Source organism: Cottoperca gobio, chromosome 10 (genome assembly GCF_900634415.1).
Source record: "Cottoperca gobio chromosome 10, fCotGob3.1, whole genome shotgun sequence".
Classification (NCBI taxonomy): Eukaryota; Metazoa; Chordata; class Actinopteri; order Perciformes; family Bovichtidae; genus Cottoperca; species Cottoperca gobio.
In genome coordinates, this window is record NC_041364.1 from 8,929,976 (window position 1) to 8,949,255 (window position 19,280).

Consider the following 19,280-nt stretch of genomic DNA (forward strand, 5'->3'; position numbering starts at 1 on the left):
AATTTGCTCATTTCTATGCATTAAAATTAAAATGTTATTTTAAAATAAAACAATGGTTTTACCAATTAGTCAAAAATTGGACATCCTAGATACTGCAAGTGAGTCATTTATTAAACGCTACCTGTGTAGCTTAAGTGAAAAATAGATGTATAGATAGATTTTAATGTGCCCAAAAGCATTATGTGCAAAGAAACGTTCATCAATGCACAATTTAACCATATATTATATTCTTTCACTGCATTATGAAAAGCTCTCTGAAAAGATACTGAATTTAGATTATGTGACAACAAACACATAAAGTAAAATAAAAACACTTTCTAATAAAGACAGGAAAGTGGGCTGCATATTTAACCACTAAAAGGTTTCCATTTATTTGTCATTGGTGTAATAACCACTAACACAACAATAAAAAAACTGTATATCAGTTGCTTGTGTTGCGTGTGAGAATGCACCACAAGCAACTGTAATAGTGTTAAAAATATATATATATATATATATCTTTTCTTTTTTAAAGGCGGCACAAATTAGGTCATCATTTTTTGCCCTTTTCCTCTTGCAACACGCTCACTTCCCTGCAAACTTGCTTTGAAAGTAACACCATTCATGAGTTTCCGTGATCCAAAACTTCAAAATCATACGGTATCCTGTAGCAGCACTAACTGGTAACATTGAGTAAATGTGAATGTCACAAACAAAAAAAGCTCCTGCGACTGAAATGCAAATGTGCTTACTGTGAAAAAGCGCCTCGCTTGCATGACAACAAAACCACAAGTCTATATATCCTGTCAACCGTCTGCTTCCTGTGTGTAACTCAATTTAACCACTGTAGAATCTGAAAAGACAATTCTACATTACTCAAGATGGGGGAAAATAATGTTCTCTTTTATAGAGACTGATCCATGAAATACAGATTCATAACAGCAGGTACCACTCAGTGAGAATACTGCATATGAGGGTCTAACGGTGACTGCTCAGACTCAGTTCAGCCTCCAGGTCATTTACAGATGGGAAGCCTGACACCTTATGGTTCAAAGCTAGACTACAGCCCATCAACAAAAACCTAAAGAAAGTCAACTCTTCTCAAATATATGAAACAAATGACTGTGAAGAATATACGGTAAGCAAGTCTGGAGGCATTTAATGTGGTTATTTCAACACTTCTCCTTTTTTTTTTGTTGCAGTTAAACAAATTACAAGGTGCATGTCGGAGCAGAAAGCAGTTCAATCCAACAGAGCTTTTCCGTTTCATTTGAATACTTTTTAGGGGCAGGTAGAGGTAGTGGTCTGGTGGTTAGGCTTCCAAATAGAACACCGGAAGGTTGTGGGTTCAACACCAGGGGGCTGCCACAAGCATGCCCTTGAGCAAGGCACCAGGGGGGGGGGGGGACTGTCTCTGTTGTTGATTCACTGCAAGTCGCTCTGGATAAGAGCGTCTGCTAAATAACAAATGTAAAACTATACGGTAATTCACAAGAACAAAACCCAACATTTCTGTAGCATAATATCATTTTATTTTCTTATTTCCAAGCAAGGAAATCATCTCATGATCCCTTTAATTCATCTTGTGACCCCTGCTGGTTTATATCGTAGTTTAAAGGATGTCGAGTTGTAACCTTCATGAGTCAAAAGCTTGAAAATGTGGATATGTCATGCTCATTTTTAGGTTCATAATCTTATCTTGTTTTTTCTAATAGGACATGTTTAAATGCTTTTGATATGCTAAATGTTTCTGACTATACCTGGATTCACCCTGTCTGATACACTCCGCTTTAGCGCCCGTCTCTTTAAGCCCTCTTCCTGAAAAAGCCCAGATCGCTCTGATTGGCTTGTGAGAAAGATTGCATGTAACAAATGTAGCCAAATCTAAATGGCTTGTTGAATCCTGTGTTTTCTGACCGTTGGGGAGCACTCCAGATACCCAAATGTATGTGCACAAGCCATAAAGAAGTGAGGTTTTCACGATATGTCCCATTTAATACAGTTGTCATGGGACAGCAGAGCTATACATTTGCACTATTCGTCCAAATTCTCAAAATGTCCTCATCATTCACAATATTTTCTTTGTTGTGCTCGTGAATGGCTGTGGTCTTTTGTGTGCAGGGGCTGACCTGTGATCAGTGAGGATGCAAACAGCTGACGGATGGCTGGAACAATAAGCCTGATACAGAGTCTTGATCTGACACATCAGGTTTAAATAGCAGCCCGCCATTCGCTGCTGGCCCTCCGGGACTCTGCAGAGTCAGAGAGACAGAGACAAGGTTAGAGAAGTGAAAGGAATGAAGCGCAGAGTGATACTCAAAGAGACCAAGAGGAACGTTTGCAGTGATGGTTTACTGAATCATTTCCCAATAAACTGAAAAGCTGCCATTACTCGGGGTGTTTATCCTGTTAAAGACGTTTGTACCGACAGGTTATTGACACTCAACTGATTTGTCATCATATTAACAGAACACCACACAATTATATCTTCAGATTTAAAATTTGTTTTAAACATTTCAAGGCCTTAGGCCAGGGGTCTGCAACCTGCGGCTCAGGAGCCACATGCAGCTCTTTAACGTCTCTGTGGTGGCTCCCTGTAGCTTTGACAAAAAAAATAAAATATATATATATATATATATATATATATATATATATATATATATATATATATATATATATATATATATATATATATATATATATATATATATATATATATATATATATATATATATATAGTATTTTTTGTTGCACAGTGGACAATCTTTCAAAAGGGAACACCTCTTATCTTGGAGTTTGAGGTGATATTGGAACACTGAATTAAAATATATCTTTTTTTATATTTCGTCCACTAAGAAATGCGTCATACTTTACTGCGTCTACAGTAGATCTTGAGTTTCAGACCCCCGGCTAACTCGGTATGCTAACCGTGGATAAAAACAAGTCTCGGAGGAAAATAGAGTTTAATTCTGCGTGGACAGATTTGTGAGGCTGTTGTTTAAAAGCCAAAGAAATGAACACCACCACCATGTGGATGAAAACACACTGAAACGCACATAAATAAATACAAACGGGTCTTTTTGTTTTTATGTTTACTCTTTTCTTCTATTTAGTTTTTCAAAGTGGGCTACTTTTATTCATTTCATTTTTGTTATTATTATTTTTTTTATTGTTTTGTGTATTTTTATATTATATTCTTTTTATTTGATTCAACAAATTTGTTGAGAACTCAAATAGGCCTGCATAGGTATTTAATTTATTAAATAAGTTTATTATTTTATTATTAATTAAAGTTTATAAGTAGGCCTAAACATGCTACTGTATTTTTTCCTTCTCTTCAAAAGAGTTTGGTGTTTTTCTTTGTTAAAACAGGTAAAAATAGCAATACGATGGATTACGCATTTCAAATATCTTTTTCAGTCTCTGCAAGTTTCTGCATTTTTTGTACGTATGTATAGTGTGCGTGCAGTGTAGTAAATGAGCTCCTGTAAAACATAAATGAAAACTAGAATGGTTTCCTAAAAGACATTTGATTTAAGTCTTACAATACGAGCACAGCAGGGTTTATACACTGTGGACCAATTATATTGCTTTCCACTGCGATGAGTTACAATAGATCTTAAATATAATTGATCAAGCTACAAAAGTTTTCATAGGAGGTCGGTGTCCAGCATGACTTACTTGGTGCAGTCCTCCAAAGAGCCACATAGTCCCTGCTGGAAGGTGAGTATCTCCTCCAGGTTTCCACACAGGGTGGCACTGTCTGCAGCACTCAGCCTGAATATACACATATTGAGCGTAAGCGGAGACAATAGCGACTGTCCTACAACATGCACAATGAGAGAAAGTTAAAACTGAAAAGTACAGCATTTGCATCTGATTCTTTTTTTATTTCATAGGTAATAAATTGTAGATTTAATTAGATTATGTTAAATGTCCCTTTAATGGGTCAGTCACATTTCCTTGCTCTTACTTGTCGCTGGCTTGCAGGGGTCGTAGATAACAACTCAGCACCGTTTGTAACTCTTTCACAAACTCCCGCTCATGTTCCAAGATGTCCTGTACCACCTGCAAGAACAGCAGAAGACTTGATGCTGGCAGATTCCAGGAAATTACTGTGTATCTTTAGTTCACTTACAATGTGAGAAAGTAATGCTGCGCTGATAGAGTTTAAAAATGGAGAAGTTACTTGCAGTATTAAGTACAAATTAACAAAATGAAGAAAACTAATACAACAAGCAGACCCACTGATCCCGTGGTCACTTAGTCAGTTTAAAGTTTCGACCACTTTCCATATTATAGCTCATTTAATCTTCTAGATCATTTTTAATTACTTTATTTTTTTGCCACTTTTTAACCAGGACAGTGGCCGTAGCAAGAAAAGCTACTTTATTTTTTTTACAAACCCCAATAAACGTCTAAGATATGAGAATGAAAAATACATTTTTGAATGTTGAATGTTTTATGTGTAAGTGAAGTGACTGATATTTTTACATGTTGTGCATAATGTTGACTCACCACACTGAAGTAGTTCTTGGTCAGCTGAGTTCCTTTAGGAGACGCTGGCTTCTCTGTAGAGGGGATACGCAACAAGGATTGAAGAGCTGCTCAGAGCTAATACATACTAATCATTAGTTTAAAAAAAATAAATAAACATTTATATTCACGTTCAGACAATTTAAACTATTTTAGAAAATCAGTTTGGGATTTAAACACGCAATTGAAGAAGAAAAAAAACTACATTGCATCTATTTTTAGACTAACAAGACCTCAGCATTTCTATCTCGGCTTCTTTCCGGCAAATTATTTTTATTTAGTGTCGATACTAAAAAAAGAGTTGGAACAAATAACCTAAAAAAAAGATTCCTGCTATCCCTCCCTACACAAGTAGCTATTTTACAACATGACACTTGTGTTAATCAGCACAATACCACTGCATTATCCTCTACTGCACTTCCCAAAAAGGTGTTAAATTCACATTACCATGCAAGTTTAACTAAATGTCCATTACAGCACCATCATGCTCAGGAATAGATGAGCCTGATATAGTGTGGCCCAACTCACCGCAGGGTTTGATCTCCCGGACGTAGTTGCTGGGGAACCAGCCCGTCTTGCCGTTGAGGCTGCCCTCCCACCATCCTCCCTCCTCCTGCCGCATCACGTGGATCAAGTCACTTTTGTTGAATGACAGCTCATCCTCATTGTTCTGCTTGAAGTTGAAGCGGGCCTTCACCATCAGCTGCCCTCCTCCACCGTTCTCAGACATCTCCTGTAAAGAGAAACGGTCATCAAACATTATCTGTATGTATACAGCGTGCATTACAAAACATATTGAGCCCATCTTTGACCTGCACATTTAGCTTTTACTGAAATGTTTTGTGCTTCTCTTGATACATTACTTCGTCATTGTGCAGAGGAATGCAATGTGTAGTCATCTGATGTAAACAACAATTAAATAATCTGACAAATTCAATGTGCAAAATGTGCTAAAAGTCAAATTGGGGCGAACCAGTTTCAAGCATGTGAAATGAGTAGAAAACAGGAAATGTAGATATATTTGTATATAGAAGGTACCATACCACTGATTTGGATTGTCTACGCAGAGAGCCTTTGGATTTGGCAGAGGAGAGTGTGTGTGAAGATGTCGAGTGACTAGGAGAGTGGGCACCGGACTGAGAACATGACCTCTCAGCAGCACAGTCTGCGGACACACAGAGGAAACACGGAGCTGCTTTCATTTTGGTTGCATCAGTTTTTGAACATACGACTCCCTGACCTTGTTCTCATCAAGTAAACAACATAACTTCACCTTGAAAACACACACACCACCATCATCATCATCATCATCATCATCATCATCATCATCATCATCATCATCATCATCATCATCATCATAGTTGACGCAGGTACATACTTTGGGGGGCTGACAACTTGATGATAATTCATGAGTGTATGGTCCACTGCTCTGCACAGCCCCAGGACACACACACACACACACACACTTTATATTATAATATAAATATGTTTTATATCTATGACTACCTGACACATATGTAACAACATTTCCTCCAACACTGTCTCTTATCTCTGCGGTTCAGTGGGGGGAGAAGGAAAAAACCTAATTTATGTTACAGACACTCCTTCTACAGTGTCATCACTGTGCCGCTGCTGCAGCAGAGGAGCTGTGATTTAGTGTCAGTAGCTGCCAGCTGTCCTGCAGTGTAAGTGCAGTCCTTGAGGTGCAGTGACAGAGGCATCAATTTTGTTACCAGTACTCACTTGAAAAGTGACACATGACAAACCTGCAACCTCTTACACTAACAAGCAGAAACACCCTATCAAACGGCAACCACATGCTAACCAGGTCCACTGTCTCATCCTCGTGCAAATCACAGAAGAACAAAAAATTATAAATAAGAGTGCACCATCAGCCTTAGCTACCTCTACATCAGATCTCCGAGCCTTTAAAATTGACAAATGCTTTCGTGAACTTCCACTTACAGGCAGTAAAATGTGCTTTGAAAAACGTATTGTGTAATCTTGTTTCATCAGCAGATCATGTTAGACATATATAATGTATGGAAAAAGGCTGGAGATTCCCTACTGCTTTCCATATGCTGAGACATCAGGGAGGCCCGACTGATATGATGAAAGGGACACTGAAGGCAGCGGGACAGTTCACATGTACTGCAAGTGGGGCTCATGGATCCTACACACACACACACACACACACACACACACACACACACACACACACACACACACACACACACACACACACACACACACACACACACACACACACACACACAGAAGACTAACAAGACCTTCTGTCAGCTACACTCTGCGGTTACCAGTTATTTGTGTATGCAGTCCATGTTCAAAAACATTTACTCTAAAACGAAATTTGAATTCTGATCACAGAAACACGTCAGTCGGGAGCAAAGCCAGACCTGGAAGAGGATCACGAGTTAAAATACAGAGGCCTCTTATGTTTGATCATATCAACTGACTTGTGACTAATCCACTTCAAATCAAGTTCACTTTTGAAGATGGGAGAGCGGCTGTTGGGCATAGCCAGCTGCATAAAATATTTGCATATCAAGCAGAGCCAGAGAACCGACTTCTGGTCCACATCTCACACTGTGGCACATGTGCATCCTCCCTTTCGTTTAAGTCAACAAGAGCTTGATCATGCATTAAACAAAGTCATAGCACATGTAACACATCCCGAAAGGAAGGTAATGTCATGTGCTGTTGAAAGAATTAGATTAATTGATGAGTTAAAAACTATATATTAGTTAATGAATCAAAGTATCATGCAAACATGCCAAATATTTGCTGCTATTAGCTTCTAAAATGTGAGGATTGCGTGCGTCTGCTGTACATCTTTGTTGATTTAACATCAACGTTTTGTACTGTAATACAAAACAACAACAAGCAAATCACCTCGGGGCAAACTTTTTTCACAATTTTTTGGGACATTTATAAACTAATCAAATTGATCAGAAATTAAAATAATAATTAGTTGCAGCTCTAATATCTATTAATATCTAATATGTCCTTTAGACACAATCCCGCTACACTGTTAACATGCAGGAATGTCACAAACGGCCCGGAACACTATGCATTTATCATAACGCATGACGAGCTGGCAGATTCATCTAGAACCGCTGACTAAATAATTCTATGGCTGCTGGTTCCCCGACAGCTGTGAGCTGGAAACTAAGTGTGAGACTGGCGTTACCTCTTCACTGCCCGCAAACAAGGAATCTCCAGTAAAGTAATTAGCTACAAACTGCTGTGGGGCTGCTGCACTGCGAAACATTTTGTGCTGTGTCCTTATTGAAGACATGCACTAGAGAGGTGTGTGTGTGTGTGTGTGTGTGTGTGTGTGTGTGTGTGTGTGATATTCAGTCACATTATGCATTTTTGCTTAATTCTGAGCTTAATATAAATTTTTAAAACCCTTAAAACGAACAAAAGAGGATATTATTCACGGTGTCTCAAGCTGTGGATGCACATAAGTAAATATGGCACCCAGCGTGACACAAACACACACACTGCCATGCCAGCTGCCCATGGGAAACACACTGATCATGATTTAGAAAAAAAAAAAGGGCTGCATGGACAAACGCTGTGAAAAATGAGCACCATCGTAGCACATACATGTAGAGAAAGGAATCAGCTGATCACTGCTATCATGTAGCTACATGTACTGTTTCTCACGATCCAAGTATTTCTATTGGAATGTTTGCATGAAGTGACAAGAGGGGGATGAACACTGATGAAGCGTATATTTAGCGTAATATACAGACTTTCATTGAATTCATGTTTTCTTTTCACACATCAATATACTGTAATGTCAGACCTGTCACTACGTTTTGATGCTGACACTATGAGGGACTGGAGGTACAGAGAGACACTGCAAAAACTCTTACCTTGTGTGGCAAAGTTGACTGCCAGCAAAGTGGTCAGCACTTTACCAAAATTCTCCCCAGTGTATAAGCACTCGGGTTCAAACCCCTGGATGGAAAAGGAACAGAGAAGATGGAATCAGAGCAACAAAAAAAACACCAAACCATCTGTTCATACAAGCTGGAATCCATCAGATGAGGAAGAATAGCAAGACAAAATTGGATGTTATACACAGTGTTGAGCAGTAAAGCTTGCTAAGCACACACACACACACACACTGCAGCACAAACAATACAGAGACACACAAAATTAAACACACAAAGGGGATTTGAATAAGCCTATAACAAGACAGAGATACAAACTGACATGTTGAGCATGACCCATATTTTGTGACATGGTGATTTGTAATAAAACAGACAGTGCCAGACTAATTTGTGAGTCGCTCTGCACTTAGGCGCACAAACACACGCACAGTCACAATGCTTGCTCATTCCAGCTATCTTCTTTCCTCCAGCAGATAAGGTTACACATTTTAAATAAAACATCTTAAACATAGAGTTTGAGTAGTACAGCTTTGGTCATGAGTTGTGTACAGCCTCACCCAGAGTTAAAGCAAGTGTGACCATTACATCTCTGGGTATAGGATCTGCCTTAGGGTCTACATCACTACCAAGATTTACTCGTCTTGCTTTTCATCATGTAAAAAAAGGGAGCAAGAACACACCGTTATGCATAATGATTTTGTACCACTGGTTTAAAAAAAAAAAAAGAGGTAGAAAATATAGGAAATCCACATTTGCATTGATAAAACAAAATGGAGTACATGGGTCTTACATCACAGTATTGATCAGTAATAAACTTGCCAGTATTGACATCTTGACCATGTTTAGAGCCAGTAGTTTCAATAAGTCACGTTATGTTACTATGAATGACCGTAGTGAGGGCATAAACTCCAAACAAATAAATAATCTCATGCCATTTATAACAGCAAAAACAAACGACTGGCCTTGGACAGTAATTGGCGCTTCCTCTTTCTGCATCTCAGTGCAGAAGTGAAAGCAGTATGACTGCTGCCTTTGTGCAGTCACAGGACAAACAGGCACTATTGGCAATGGCAAAACAAAAAAACAAAAAAAAAGAGAGAGAAAAAGTTCTCCAACCATGATCACATCACTGACCAAAAGGATGGGTAGGGCTCGCTGTAGCGCCACAGACATCCCCTGACCATTACATTTGACAGAGGCTCTCCAAAAAACTTCTGCCCATGAGCTACTGGCTGGCCGCAAAAGGTCTAATTATGGGCTCAGGCAGGGTTGGTGGATAAAAGCAAAGGGGACCTCCCAGACATAACAAGCCAGCTGGGCAGATGTACCAAACCACTTGACTTTGCAGTGAGCCAAGCTTGCTGACTCAATTAGCTGTTTAAAGAAACCAAGCGATGTGACTCAGGACCAGAAAGGATTATTTATAAAGCTGGAGGAGAAATTACTGTCCAGTGTGGTGGTCACAAACAGGCTGGTACAGAGACAGGGAAAACTCCCAACATCTGTGAATGATTTGATCTTTTTAGCAATACAGTATTGCCCAAGGGATTGCTTTAACCTGCAGCTACACGTATTATTAGTGTCGCTGCAGTATAAAAGAGAAAGGGAATTTAAAAGGGAAGTAAATACAGTTGAACAATAAGTTGGTGCCATTTCAAAACAACAGGACAGTTCCCGTTCTGTCTGGTAAGTGGGAGTGACTGACAGCATGGATGTGAAAGAAAGACGTATACCAGCAGGGTTTAAGCAAATCACAACAAAAGCAAGAGTGTGTTTAAGTCTCGTCTGTAAACTGCAGTGGGCTCAGAGGGCTAAGTAAAGAGAGGTCAGACCATGTCCAATCATCGTACACGAAAATTGAAAGACAAACAGCCACTTACCTCCACTTTTAAGGACGAGCATCCTCTTAAAAACTCCTTGATGTTGGTAATGCAGTCGGCTTCAGTTCTCGGATCCTGGCAATACTGAGCACACAAGATATAAATATATAATCACAAACTACGGCTTAGTATGGCAGACAGACATCTGACACAAGCCTAACGCCGACGTTACACTCATTTCACTTAGTTACACATAAAAGCGCATAAAGTAATGTTGTTGTAGCATATGGTAACCTACAGTTAACACAATAACTGTGGATTCTTTCTGAGTCTCCTTCATGAATACAAAACCATTAACACCACAGAAACGTCAAAGTAGCCAGATTTAAGCAAAACATCCGCTCACTTTTCAAACTTTCAAAATAAAGTTCTTAATAACGACCGCGTTGCAAAATAAATATGGAGGACAAGTTTGACTTTTCGTTGGTTTTAAGTCCACACTGTTTTGTTTTTTTTAGAGCAATATATGCCAACAAAACAGAAAGGAGCAGCAACAAACTATGTACTAAATCATACACGAGAGAAGTTACTACTTCCGGTTTTATTCTGGTTCAGCTTTATTGACGCCGCTTTTTTCAAAGGGGGAGGTCGCACAGGGAAGTCTTTCAGAAGGAAGTGACGAACTGTCTTGCAACTGTTATTTGTCATTATCAACTTTGTCATCTCAACAACTTAGTGTGTAATTAATGTTGGTTTATCAACGTCAAAAAGTTGTTTAAATCCGAGTCCTGTGTAATCCCCCTGCACAATGTCTCCGATATGGTCTGGGTCCAATGTTTCATGCACTCTTCCTACTGAATAATGTGTCCTGTTTTGGTGGGTGTTCACACCGACTCACTCATGTCAAGAATGCGGAACATTTTCCTTGCTTCACAGGAAACCACAGATTGAAATAGCACATCTTAAAACTCAACAAATGCAGCTGTAATGCGATTACTTAGGCATCATACCAAACGCACAGGCGCTTATTAAAACTTCACGGCCCGAGTAGTGTGAGCTACAAAAAATGAAAGGCCTGCTTGCAGGGAGAAGTTCGTGTCTTTATCATTTTCATCAAACCCCTCCCTTTCTTTCACGAGGAGCCGTCGATCATTTGGCATTTGTTGACTTACTGAACTTATATCAACAACTCACCTTAGGAGTGAAGCCAGGTATGAGTCGCTCCGTGAGCTTGCACAGGACGACCCCATCCTTCAACGATGTTTTCAGAAACTCCTCCGGGTCCGCGATGTTCTTTTTAGGCGAGCTGAGCACTCCGAGTGATATTAACCACGTTACTGTCTGCTCCTCTGGATTCATAGCTCCACAAAATGATCATTGCCTAAGCACGCATTGCTGTATAAAAAAAAAACTGGCGGCCTGTTCCGTATCAATATGCAACTCACATCCGCACTTCTGCTAGAAGTTTAAAAAAAGAAAAGAAAAAGAGGCGGTGGGGGAAGGACGACTCTGTTTCTACACGCAGAACTGATGATCACCCCTACTGGCAAATAGGCACCTCAACAATAGACAGGAGTCGTTTTCCTCTGCAAAGTAGCACATGCTGACAGGGGGCACTTTCTCTAATATCGTGTTACAAGCTAAAAATGCAGCAATGATTAGGAAACTCCTCCAGGGGGCTGATATCTGAAGTGCATCAACATAACTGGCAAGAGAAAGATGTAGGCCAACCTCCTACTGTAGGAATAACTCAGGATGTGATCATTGGGCCTGACGTTTATTATTACACTAGCGTTGAAACCCACAGAATCCTCAGTCTAGTTTAAACTTGTGTGTGCATGCTGACGTTTTCTGATATAGCAATAGTTACACAGCTTGTATTGCTTTATCAAGCAATGTAAGTAAACTCAATATGGATATTTGCAGGAGGAAATAGGTTTGGCAATCAGTAAGGTAATAGCTGATCATGTTAAATGTTGGTTTATCACCAATAGAGAAGCTTCAGAATTGCAATGGCAGTATGATCAATTAAATACGATTGTTGCAAGCAGCCATCACAAACCCCTCAGTCCCATTTAATTAAATTTCTTTCATTACAAAACTGATCAAACATGTCTTTTTAAAAGTCTTTATTTAAAAAGAACACCAGAAAACAATTATGAGCAAATCCTCAGCCTGTGTTCCTCCTTCGTTCAACTCGCATTTCCACGTGAAGAAAAGATTTACCAGCACTCTCAACAGAAGCCTGGGACAGCATCTGAAAAGGCAGTAAACATTACAATCAACTGATTTAATAGGATTTAATTTACAGCAATATAAATCCACTAAACATTTCCAAAATACATTTTCTCAATTATTATCAAAAGTTACCTTTATTTTTGCAGAGCACTTATTGTACATGTACTACAATTAGTCTGGTAGACTGGCGCACTGTTTCGTTGGTCCAACAACTTCAGGACACAATTCAGGTAAGTTGCAAGGGCAGTTGCCTTGAAGGGGTGTTCATCCTGCAATGAGAAACATACAATTAACATGTTGCCCTTCTCTTAATCATGTATTCATAAAGAAACATCAGAAAATTATTTTTATAGTCCTTGGTCCGACTGCGAATTTGCTTCAGCGATTGTTTCCAGTTTGGCAGTTGGGACGACGGTGTTCTTCCAGAGGTCTCCATTGTTTGGATTGGCATGCTTGTGGAAAAGGTTTTGATACTGAGAAAACTGCCCTTAAAATTTAAAAATGGCTTTTAAATTTTCACCAAGAAGAAGTTCTTACATAATACTTAGGACATCTTTACCTAAGATTTAAAAATGCAGGGTTGTCAATTATTTTACTGAGGTTGGACGATTGGTTAGGCAAAAATGGTCATTTTGTGGGCTCACTTGGCAAAATGGCGGTTAAACTTTCATTGCTGAAAAGAGACGAAACTTCTTGGGATGTTGCTGCACTTTGGACAATGTTAGCTGATGAATTCGGACTACAATGAAAATGGCCCATTCAGTTGACCTCCTTTATCTTTTGTCCTCTGAGGCAAACGTTGTCTTGAGTGTCACCCTTTGAGGGGAGATTGCAATACAGGACAATGAGAAACTCATTTACAGATGAGAAACAAAGAGGTTTGCTTTGCTTACCAGCTGTTGACTACCAGTCGAGTTGCATTTGGTTGTTGTTGCCTTTGGTTTTTCTCGTTGCATGCCATCAAATGACTAGGGGGATGGATCCATTTCCAAGGAAACTACATTGGAACATTCTGACAGTCACATTTGCCTAACCCTTGAAAACAGTAGCGTCCAGTTGTTGGCACATTTGTGTTAAGAAGGAACTCAAGTCATTCGACTATTTATAGAGCATGTGCAGAGACTCACCTATGCTTTGCAGAAAACGTTGTAAAGGAGATTTCGTAACTCAACATTCATGTTACGGTTTCTTGTTTTGAAAATCGATGAGCAGTGGTCAAGATACAACTAAAAGCTTTATTAGAGTAGGAAAGCCAGACTGATAGGGTATTGCAGATTCCAACAGCACTGAATGTACAAAAACGAACTTGGTAACTGTACTGTTACATGAGCAAGAGAAATACTAAAAAAAAAAAAACTTTACACATAAAAAACTGGAAAGGTCAAGATACACGTCAAAGCTAAGCTTCATATTTCACATATTTCGACATGGCTAGTTTGTCTTGTTGTCAGATTTCTTCCAAAACACTTGTAACTGTGCACGGTGACTAATGTTTGCTTTAATGTGATTTCCAAGTCCAGTTCAGTATCTGCTGCGAGCCATCCCTCTATCGGGTCGATTGCTGCCACGGCCGCCACGTGGCCCTCCACGACTTGAGCTGCTGTACGAATCACGAGGAGGGTAGCCTCTCTCAACAGGGGGAGCTGGGCCCCTCTCCTGCCTGCCCATTCGCTCGCCACGACTAGGTGGATACGGCTCACTCCGACTGCTGGGGTAACTGTCACGACTGCCATAGCCATCCCGGGAACTGCTGCCATAGTCATCGTAACGACTGCTTCCACTGCTCCCACCATAGGATGGTGGGGGGCCCCGTGAAGTTGGGGCGCTGCGAGAGTTACCTGCAGGGTCAATGGGTCAGGTAATTGGCACGGTTCAACTTATACATTTCCTTGCACTGTGAAGTGCTCATTTTTGGCCAATAGAATTCATTCTGACTAATAAATTAAATGGACGACATGATTATATGTCCCATCATGAAATCGATCTTAAGTTTAACATGGATATTTAGTTGATATGGCCAGTAACAAATCCAAGCACAGGGAATAAATGGGCAGTGTTACCCATTTCAGCATGCCATTGATTTGAGAAGCCATTTTTCCTTTTAGAGCTCCAAGTGTTAGAACTGCAGGTAAGGACGAGGTTTTCAGAGTTGTCTTGATGGTGTTTTGAACGTTACTCCTTGAGGGAGTGCTTTGCTAGGCAACACATACCGAGTGGTCAACGGTTGTTTCCAAGAACTTTATGGGGTTCCTTATGGTTGCACGCTCTCTGGGGCACATTAAATATTGTGCGTTATTTCTGCATGATTTTGCCACAAACACTGATTCTTTTGTTGAATGCAGCAGTAACATGTGGACACAGCTTTTGAATACAATTTAGTTTTTCAGTTGAGATGCCAATGGTCATATAGTTCTAATAGCATGAAAATATGCAACTTGGGTTGCAGGTCAGGAATGCGGCAAAGGGTAAGAAAAAAAATCTTAAAGAGGCTGCCTGAAATGCGGTTTCCTCTGGGGAGGGGAAAAACTGCAGGATCTTGTGACTGGATGGTCAATGGAATGATTTGGTTGTTTTTTTTCGTGCAGCTCTTCTTTGTGCCACAGTGGAAATCTGTCGTCATTACACTCTGGAGTCATATCTTACCGTAACCATCATATGAATCTCTGTAGGAGCCACCACTGGAACGGTCCACATAGCTTCTGGGTTCCCGGCTTCCCCCATAACCCTCGCGGTCACTACATAATAGGAACAATTGTTATTTTTTAATTTAATGAAAACATTTTTAAACGGACCGGGTGAGATCAAATCTAATTTTTTATTTTTGTATGAATCCATACTCATACCTGTATCCTCTTGACATTGAGCCATAGTCATCTCTGGAAGTGGAGTTTGAGTATTCTCTGTATGAATATTCTCTTTGAGGAGGTCCATAGTCCCTTGAATCTCTGGAATTATAATCCCGACTGGAGTAGCTGTGAAACATAGCACAATTAACTGCAAAACTGAAACCATGATATGCTAAATGTTCTTTAATGTTTTGCCTAACATCTATACAGTGAAGTTTTCTGGTACACTAAAGTAAATTGAAAAAATGTTAGCGAGTTTTATCTTCTCAGATACAGGACAGCCCAGTGTCAGTTGCGTATGAGTTTTCAAATAAATAAAGAAAAAAAAAACAGATTGAGATTCAAGTAGCAAAAAAAAACAACAACCCCCGGCCGCTTTCATTTTAAACTTTGGTCAGTTAGTGTATAACAAAACACTGTGAAGACATCAGAAACAAACATTCCAATTATGTTTTTCAGCTCAAAGACTTTTTTTTTTGTCCCACCTATCTTTGGAGCTGTAATGGTCATCTCTTGGTGATGGATAATCATCCCTCCTGGACATCATGGAGTCTCTGCGAGGAGGGGGTGGACCATACGGATCCCTGTCTCTTGACATGGGGGCTGAAATACAAAAAGTACCAAACTGGCTTATAGTCACTGAATAACCCTGAGGTGCACACAGCCAATCTGGGTATTTGCGGGAAATCTAGATAAATGAAAATCCTCATTTGTTATAAAAATGTGTTGAAGTCTACACAGCCACCACACTTACTTCTGCTCATGGGACCAGATGGTGCGGACCTCTTGGGTGGGGGACCTCCGTTACGATCTGGGGGTCCTCTCTTCATCGGAGGGGGACCTCTGGATGACATCCCTTTAAAGAAGGGTTCTACATTCCCTGAATTATCATGGTAGTCTTTTCACAGACAAGAAATGCAGATATTACAAAACCTACATTCAATAAGAACATTTTACCATCAACTCAACTGATCAAATAAATAAATTTACCTCTGGACGGTGGGCTCCTCATTCCACTTGAACCTCCCCTGGAACCACGGGGTCCTCTGGGTGGACCACGACTGCGGGGGTGCATGGGGGGTCCTCGCCTGCCAGCACTCTCGAACTGTGGTTTTGTCGCTTGCTCCACTTTGATAGGTTTGCCATCAAGGGACTGTAGTAGAAGAGTTACAGTTACAATCACAACTTCAAGCGGATTTTTTTTGAAGATTATGGCCAATTAAAGATAGTATTTACCTTTCCATTCATCTCACGTGCTGCATCCTTTGCATCAGCCGGACTTTCAAAAGTAACAAAAGCAAAACCTCTGGATTTGTTTGTTTCACGATCTTTCATCAAAAGAACTGAAATGAGGAAATACAGAGTAAGAGCGTGTGCCTTGACTGATAGTTTAGAATGATTACATTATCTGACAAAGGCAAAACAATAATCTATTGTGCAACAGTTTAACATTGGATTCCAGCTCCCTGCAATAAAGACGACACTACAGACTAGTAAACAAGCACCTAAACTCAGAATAGACTTCGTTTTATGTCAAAGGAACACAAATGTGCTTGATTTATTATTAAAACAATGAATACCAATAAATTCACAGATTCATAAAGGGCAATTTACACACACACACACACACACACACGATGTCTTTACGATTGCCAGGTTAGGGCACAAACATTGAACTGAAGCAGCATAGCGTTCACGTTAAATATGGTATCTAGAGTTAACCACGGGTACGCATTAAGAATACAATGTCCAACAGTAGTTACGCTCGCACCTTCGACAATCCTGCCATATTTGCTGAAGTACTGCTCCAGGGCCTTTTCGGTAGTCTCGGTGTTCAGTCCACCGATGAAGAGCTTCCCTGGTCGGTCTGCCTCTGCCATGCTACTAAATACACCACATGAAACAGTAAACGTATCGTACATAGACATTGAACCTTTGAGAATTTGATAAACACAAGCATGAAACGTTGTATTTGCCCTCGCTTTCTATATATTGCTGGGGTGACTACCTTGTTGCTGGTAAAAGTCTTGAGCTGTTGAATGCGCAAAATGGCGATAAACGGGCCAGCTGTTTTAGCTAGTTACTTGGCTAACGCTAGCTAGCAAGTATTCAAGCTACTGACGGGGGACTCGAGCTTTACAAATGGCAACACGCTACTTTGAAAACACTTAAAAAAAACACAGCTATGAAGTTTATATAAAGTATGCAATCAGGCAGCCATCTGTTATCAGACTGTAATATGTCGCGGCTTTGGGTAAGCTACGGTGCACAACGGCTGTTCCCATGGATGTATAACGAACCCTGGTCCTCGCCCTTATTTCTTTCTTCTTCTCCTTCTTTTCTACTTCCGGCAGACCAGGCGCCCCAAGACGTAATGCTGCCGCCTACAGACAGAGAGCGTCTCCTTCTTTGGGTTTTATGGCTGATCAGCTTTACTAAAAAGGTGTATATCGCCACCTAAATTACCGGAGTAAGTAGTATGACACGATGCCCTGGATTACTTTACATCATTAGGTAAATAAAGTAAGAATTAAATGATAGCATTAATAATTAACGAAACCCCCCAAAACAAATCTCTATATTCTATGATATATTCCTAGCTAATTTTCCACAACCACTTTCCAAAGAAATAGGGGGCAGTATATCACCTCTAATACTTGGTCTATACAATCTAAATTTACAGTCATAAGTTATTTTAAAAAGCTTACTATAGTGTATTATCCTTTGTTTATGTTTCATATTTTAGTTGTAGTAGTTTGTCATATTTATTTTATTCTACGTTTCAGAGTATTGTAATTCATTATTTGTATTGTGTATTGTATTCTATAGCTATATCTCTCTCTCTTCTAGTGTTGATATGTTTACTGTGTATGTTTTCTCCTGTGTAGTGCCTGCCTTTCAGTCAGTCAGTCAGTCAGTGGGCAAGAATACACAAAATTCGACAAAACTGCTGAAACTCTGAGAGCCTGTCAAAATAACACTTCTATCTAATAATCTTCAAATGGAGTTTAGCCATCTGTGTCTTTACTGTGGCCTTTACGATCAACATACCATTACGTTTTTGATTGATCAAGTTTGATTATTGGCTTGGGTCCGGACTTGTATTTTTGTTTTGTCTTTCCCACTGACATAGTACTGATTTGCCAGGCAGGGAGAGTGATGCAGCTTGGGGGACAGAGCTTCAGACCTTCCACCTTTAAATTCTCATTTAAAGTGAGATATATATCAGTTTGATGAATGGGACTTTTTGTATAAGAAAACATGCAGGTATGGTATCCAACAGTATCAAACTCAGCCATTCACAAGTAGTTTAGTGAAATAAGTCCTTTCTTTGGCAATTGGGGATCAGGTGTTTCTCCAGCTAAAAAGGACACGTTTGCTTTTGGGATGGTGATCATTTGAGAGCATATATACAGGTCATTTAGCGGATGCTCTTATCCAGAGCGACTTACAGTGAAACTAACTGCAGGGAAAGTCTCCCTGGAGCAACTTGGGGTTAAGTACCTTGCTCAGGGGTACAATGGTGGCAGCCCTGGTATTGAACATAGCCTATATACTATATGGCATTGTATTGCATGATTCCAGGCCTGAATTTGTTTCTTCACTAATTTCTTCAAGCTTTTCCTCTAATTTGTTTGTATTTCACTAGAATCAGCTTGATAAATGTGAGACTTCCTATATGAAGAGAATTGTACTGTATTGAAGAATCAGAAGCTGTTTCTCTTAGTATAAAGAATAATTCATTGGATACACAAGTAAAATCCAAAATAGGTCTACCTCCAAATAATTGCAGTTAGTTACTTTCAACAACAGCTAGAGAGATGGTGGTGTCTGCAGGGTAGGCTACACGTCCTGTTTGAGTTTTTCTTTCGTGTCAACCGTCTTTATATAATCTCTCAAATGAGTTACTATAATCGGAATGTAATATAACTACA

General features: G+C 39.7%; 2 protein-coding genes across 9 annotated transcripts in view; both read right to left on the bottom strand.

Annotated features, from left to right (window-relative positions):
• The window catches only part of arhgef6 (Rac/Cdc42 guanine nucleotide exchange factor (GEF) 6), a 25,180-nt gene extending 13,259 nt beyond the window's left edge, over nt 1-11,921 (bottom strand). The window contains exons 1-9 of one of the 3 annotated variants that reach the window (XM_029441459.1): nt 11,456-11,921; nt 10,322-10,405; nt 8,421-8,505; nt 5,559-5,680; nt 5,044-5,248; nt 4,498-4,550; nt 3,953-4,047; nt 3,661-3,756; nt 2,109-2,231 (exon numbers count right to left, since the gene is read on the bottom strand). In XM_029441459.1, the coding sequence (XP_029297319.1) occupies nt 2,109-2,231; nt 3,661-3,756; nt 3,953-4,047; nt 4,498-4,550; nt 5,044-5,248; nt 5,559-5,680; nt 8,421-8,505; nt 10,322-10,405; nt 11,456-11,620 (1,028 nt within the window). In that variant the 5' untranslated portion in view covers nt 11,621-11,921. Of the gene's footprint in view, nt 1-2,108; nt 2,232-3,660; nt 3,757-3,952; nt 4,048-4,497; nt 4,551-5,043; nt 5,249-5,558; nt 5,681-8,420; nt 8,506-10,321; nt 10,406-10,559; nt 10,648-11,455 lie in introns of those variants that run through there. The other 2 variants (XM_029441458.1, XM_029441460.1) reach the window with 2 other exon arrangements.
• Nucleotides 11,922-12,373: 452 nt separating this feature from the next.
• rbmx (RNA binding motif protein X-linked) lies at nt 12,374-17,778 on the bottom strand. Of its 6 annotated transcripts, none has more exons than XM_029441067.1 (10): nt 17,354-17,639; nt 17,117-17,229; nt 16,582-16,688; nt 16,336-16,498; nt 16,100-16,243; nt 15,831-15,948; nt 15,343-15,471; nt 15,143-15,234; nt 12,632-12,768; nt 12,374-12,518 (listed from the first exon to the last, which is right to left on the bottom strand). In XM_029441067.1, exons 2-9 carry the CDS (start codon nt 17,223-17,225, stop codon nt 12,764-12,766), a joined length of 867 nt encoding a protein of 288 aa, XP_029296927.1. In that variant the 5' UTR covers nt 17,226-17,229; nt 17,354-17,639; the 3' UTR covers nt 12,374-12,518; nt 12,632-12,763. The 6 variants fall into 6 exon arrangements, with proteins under 6 accessions (XP_029296927.1, XP_029296922.1, XP_029296925.1 ...); XM_029441062.1 differs by lacking the exon at nt 17,354-17,639 and adding an exon at nt 17,646-17,778 and having other exon boundaries at nt 12,376-12,518; nt 12,632-14,337; XM_029441065.1 differs by lacking the exon at nt 17,354-17,639 and adding an exon at nt 17,646-17,726 and having other exon boundaries at nt 12,376-12,518; nt 12,632-14,337; nt 17,117-17,226.
• Between the last annotated feature and the right edge of the window lie 1,502 nt (nt 17,779-19,280).

Excerpts from the sequence above, each read along its gene's own strand:
- rbmx (XM_029441062.1), bottom strand. The coding sequence starts at position 17,225 with ATGGCAGAGGCAGACCGACCAGGGAAGCTCTTCATCGGTGGACTGAAC. Across the intron at positions 16,689-17,116 it reads ATATGGCAGGATTGTCGAAG|TTCTTTTGATGAAAGATCGT; the intron begins GTGCGAGCGTAA and ends TCCTCATTTCAG. Across the intron at positions 16,244-16,335 it reads GAGGAGCCCACCGTCCAGAG|ACTACCATGATAATTCAGGG; the intron begins GTAAATTTATTT and ends GTCTGTGAAAAG.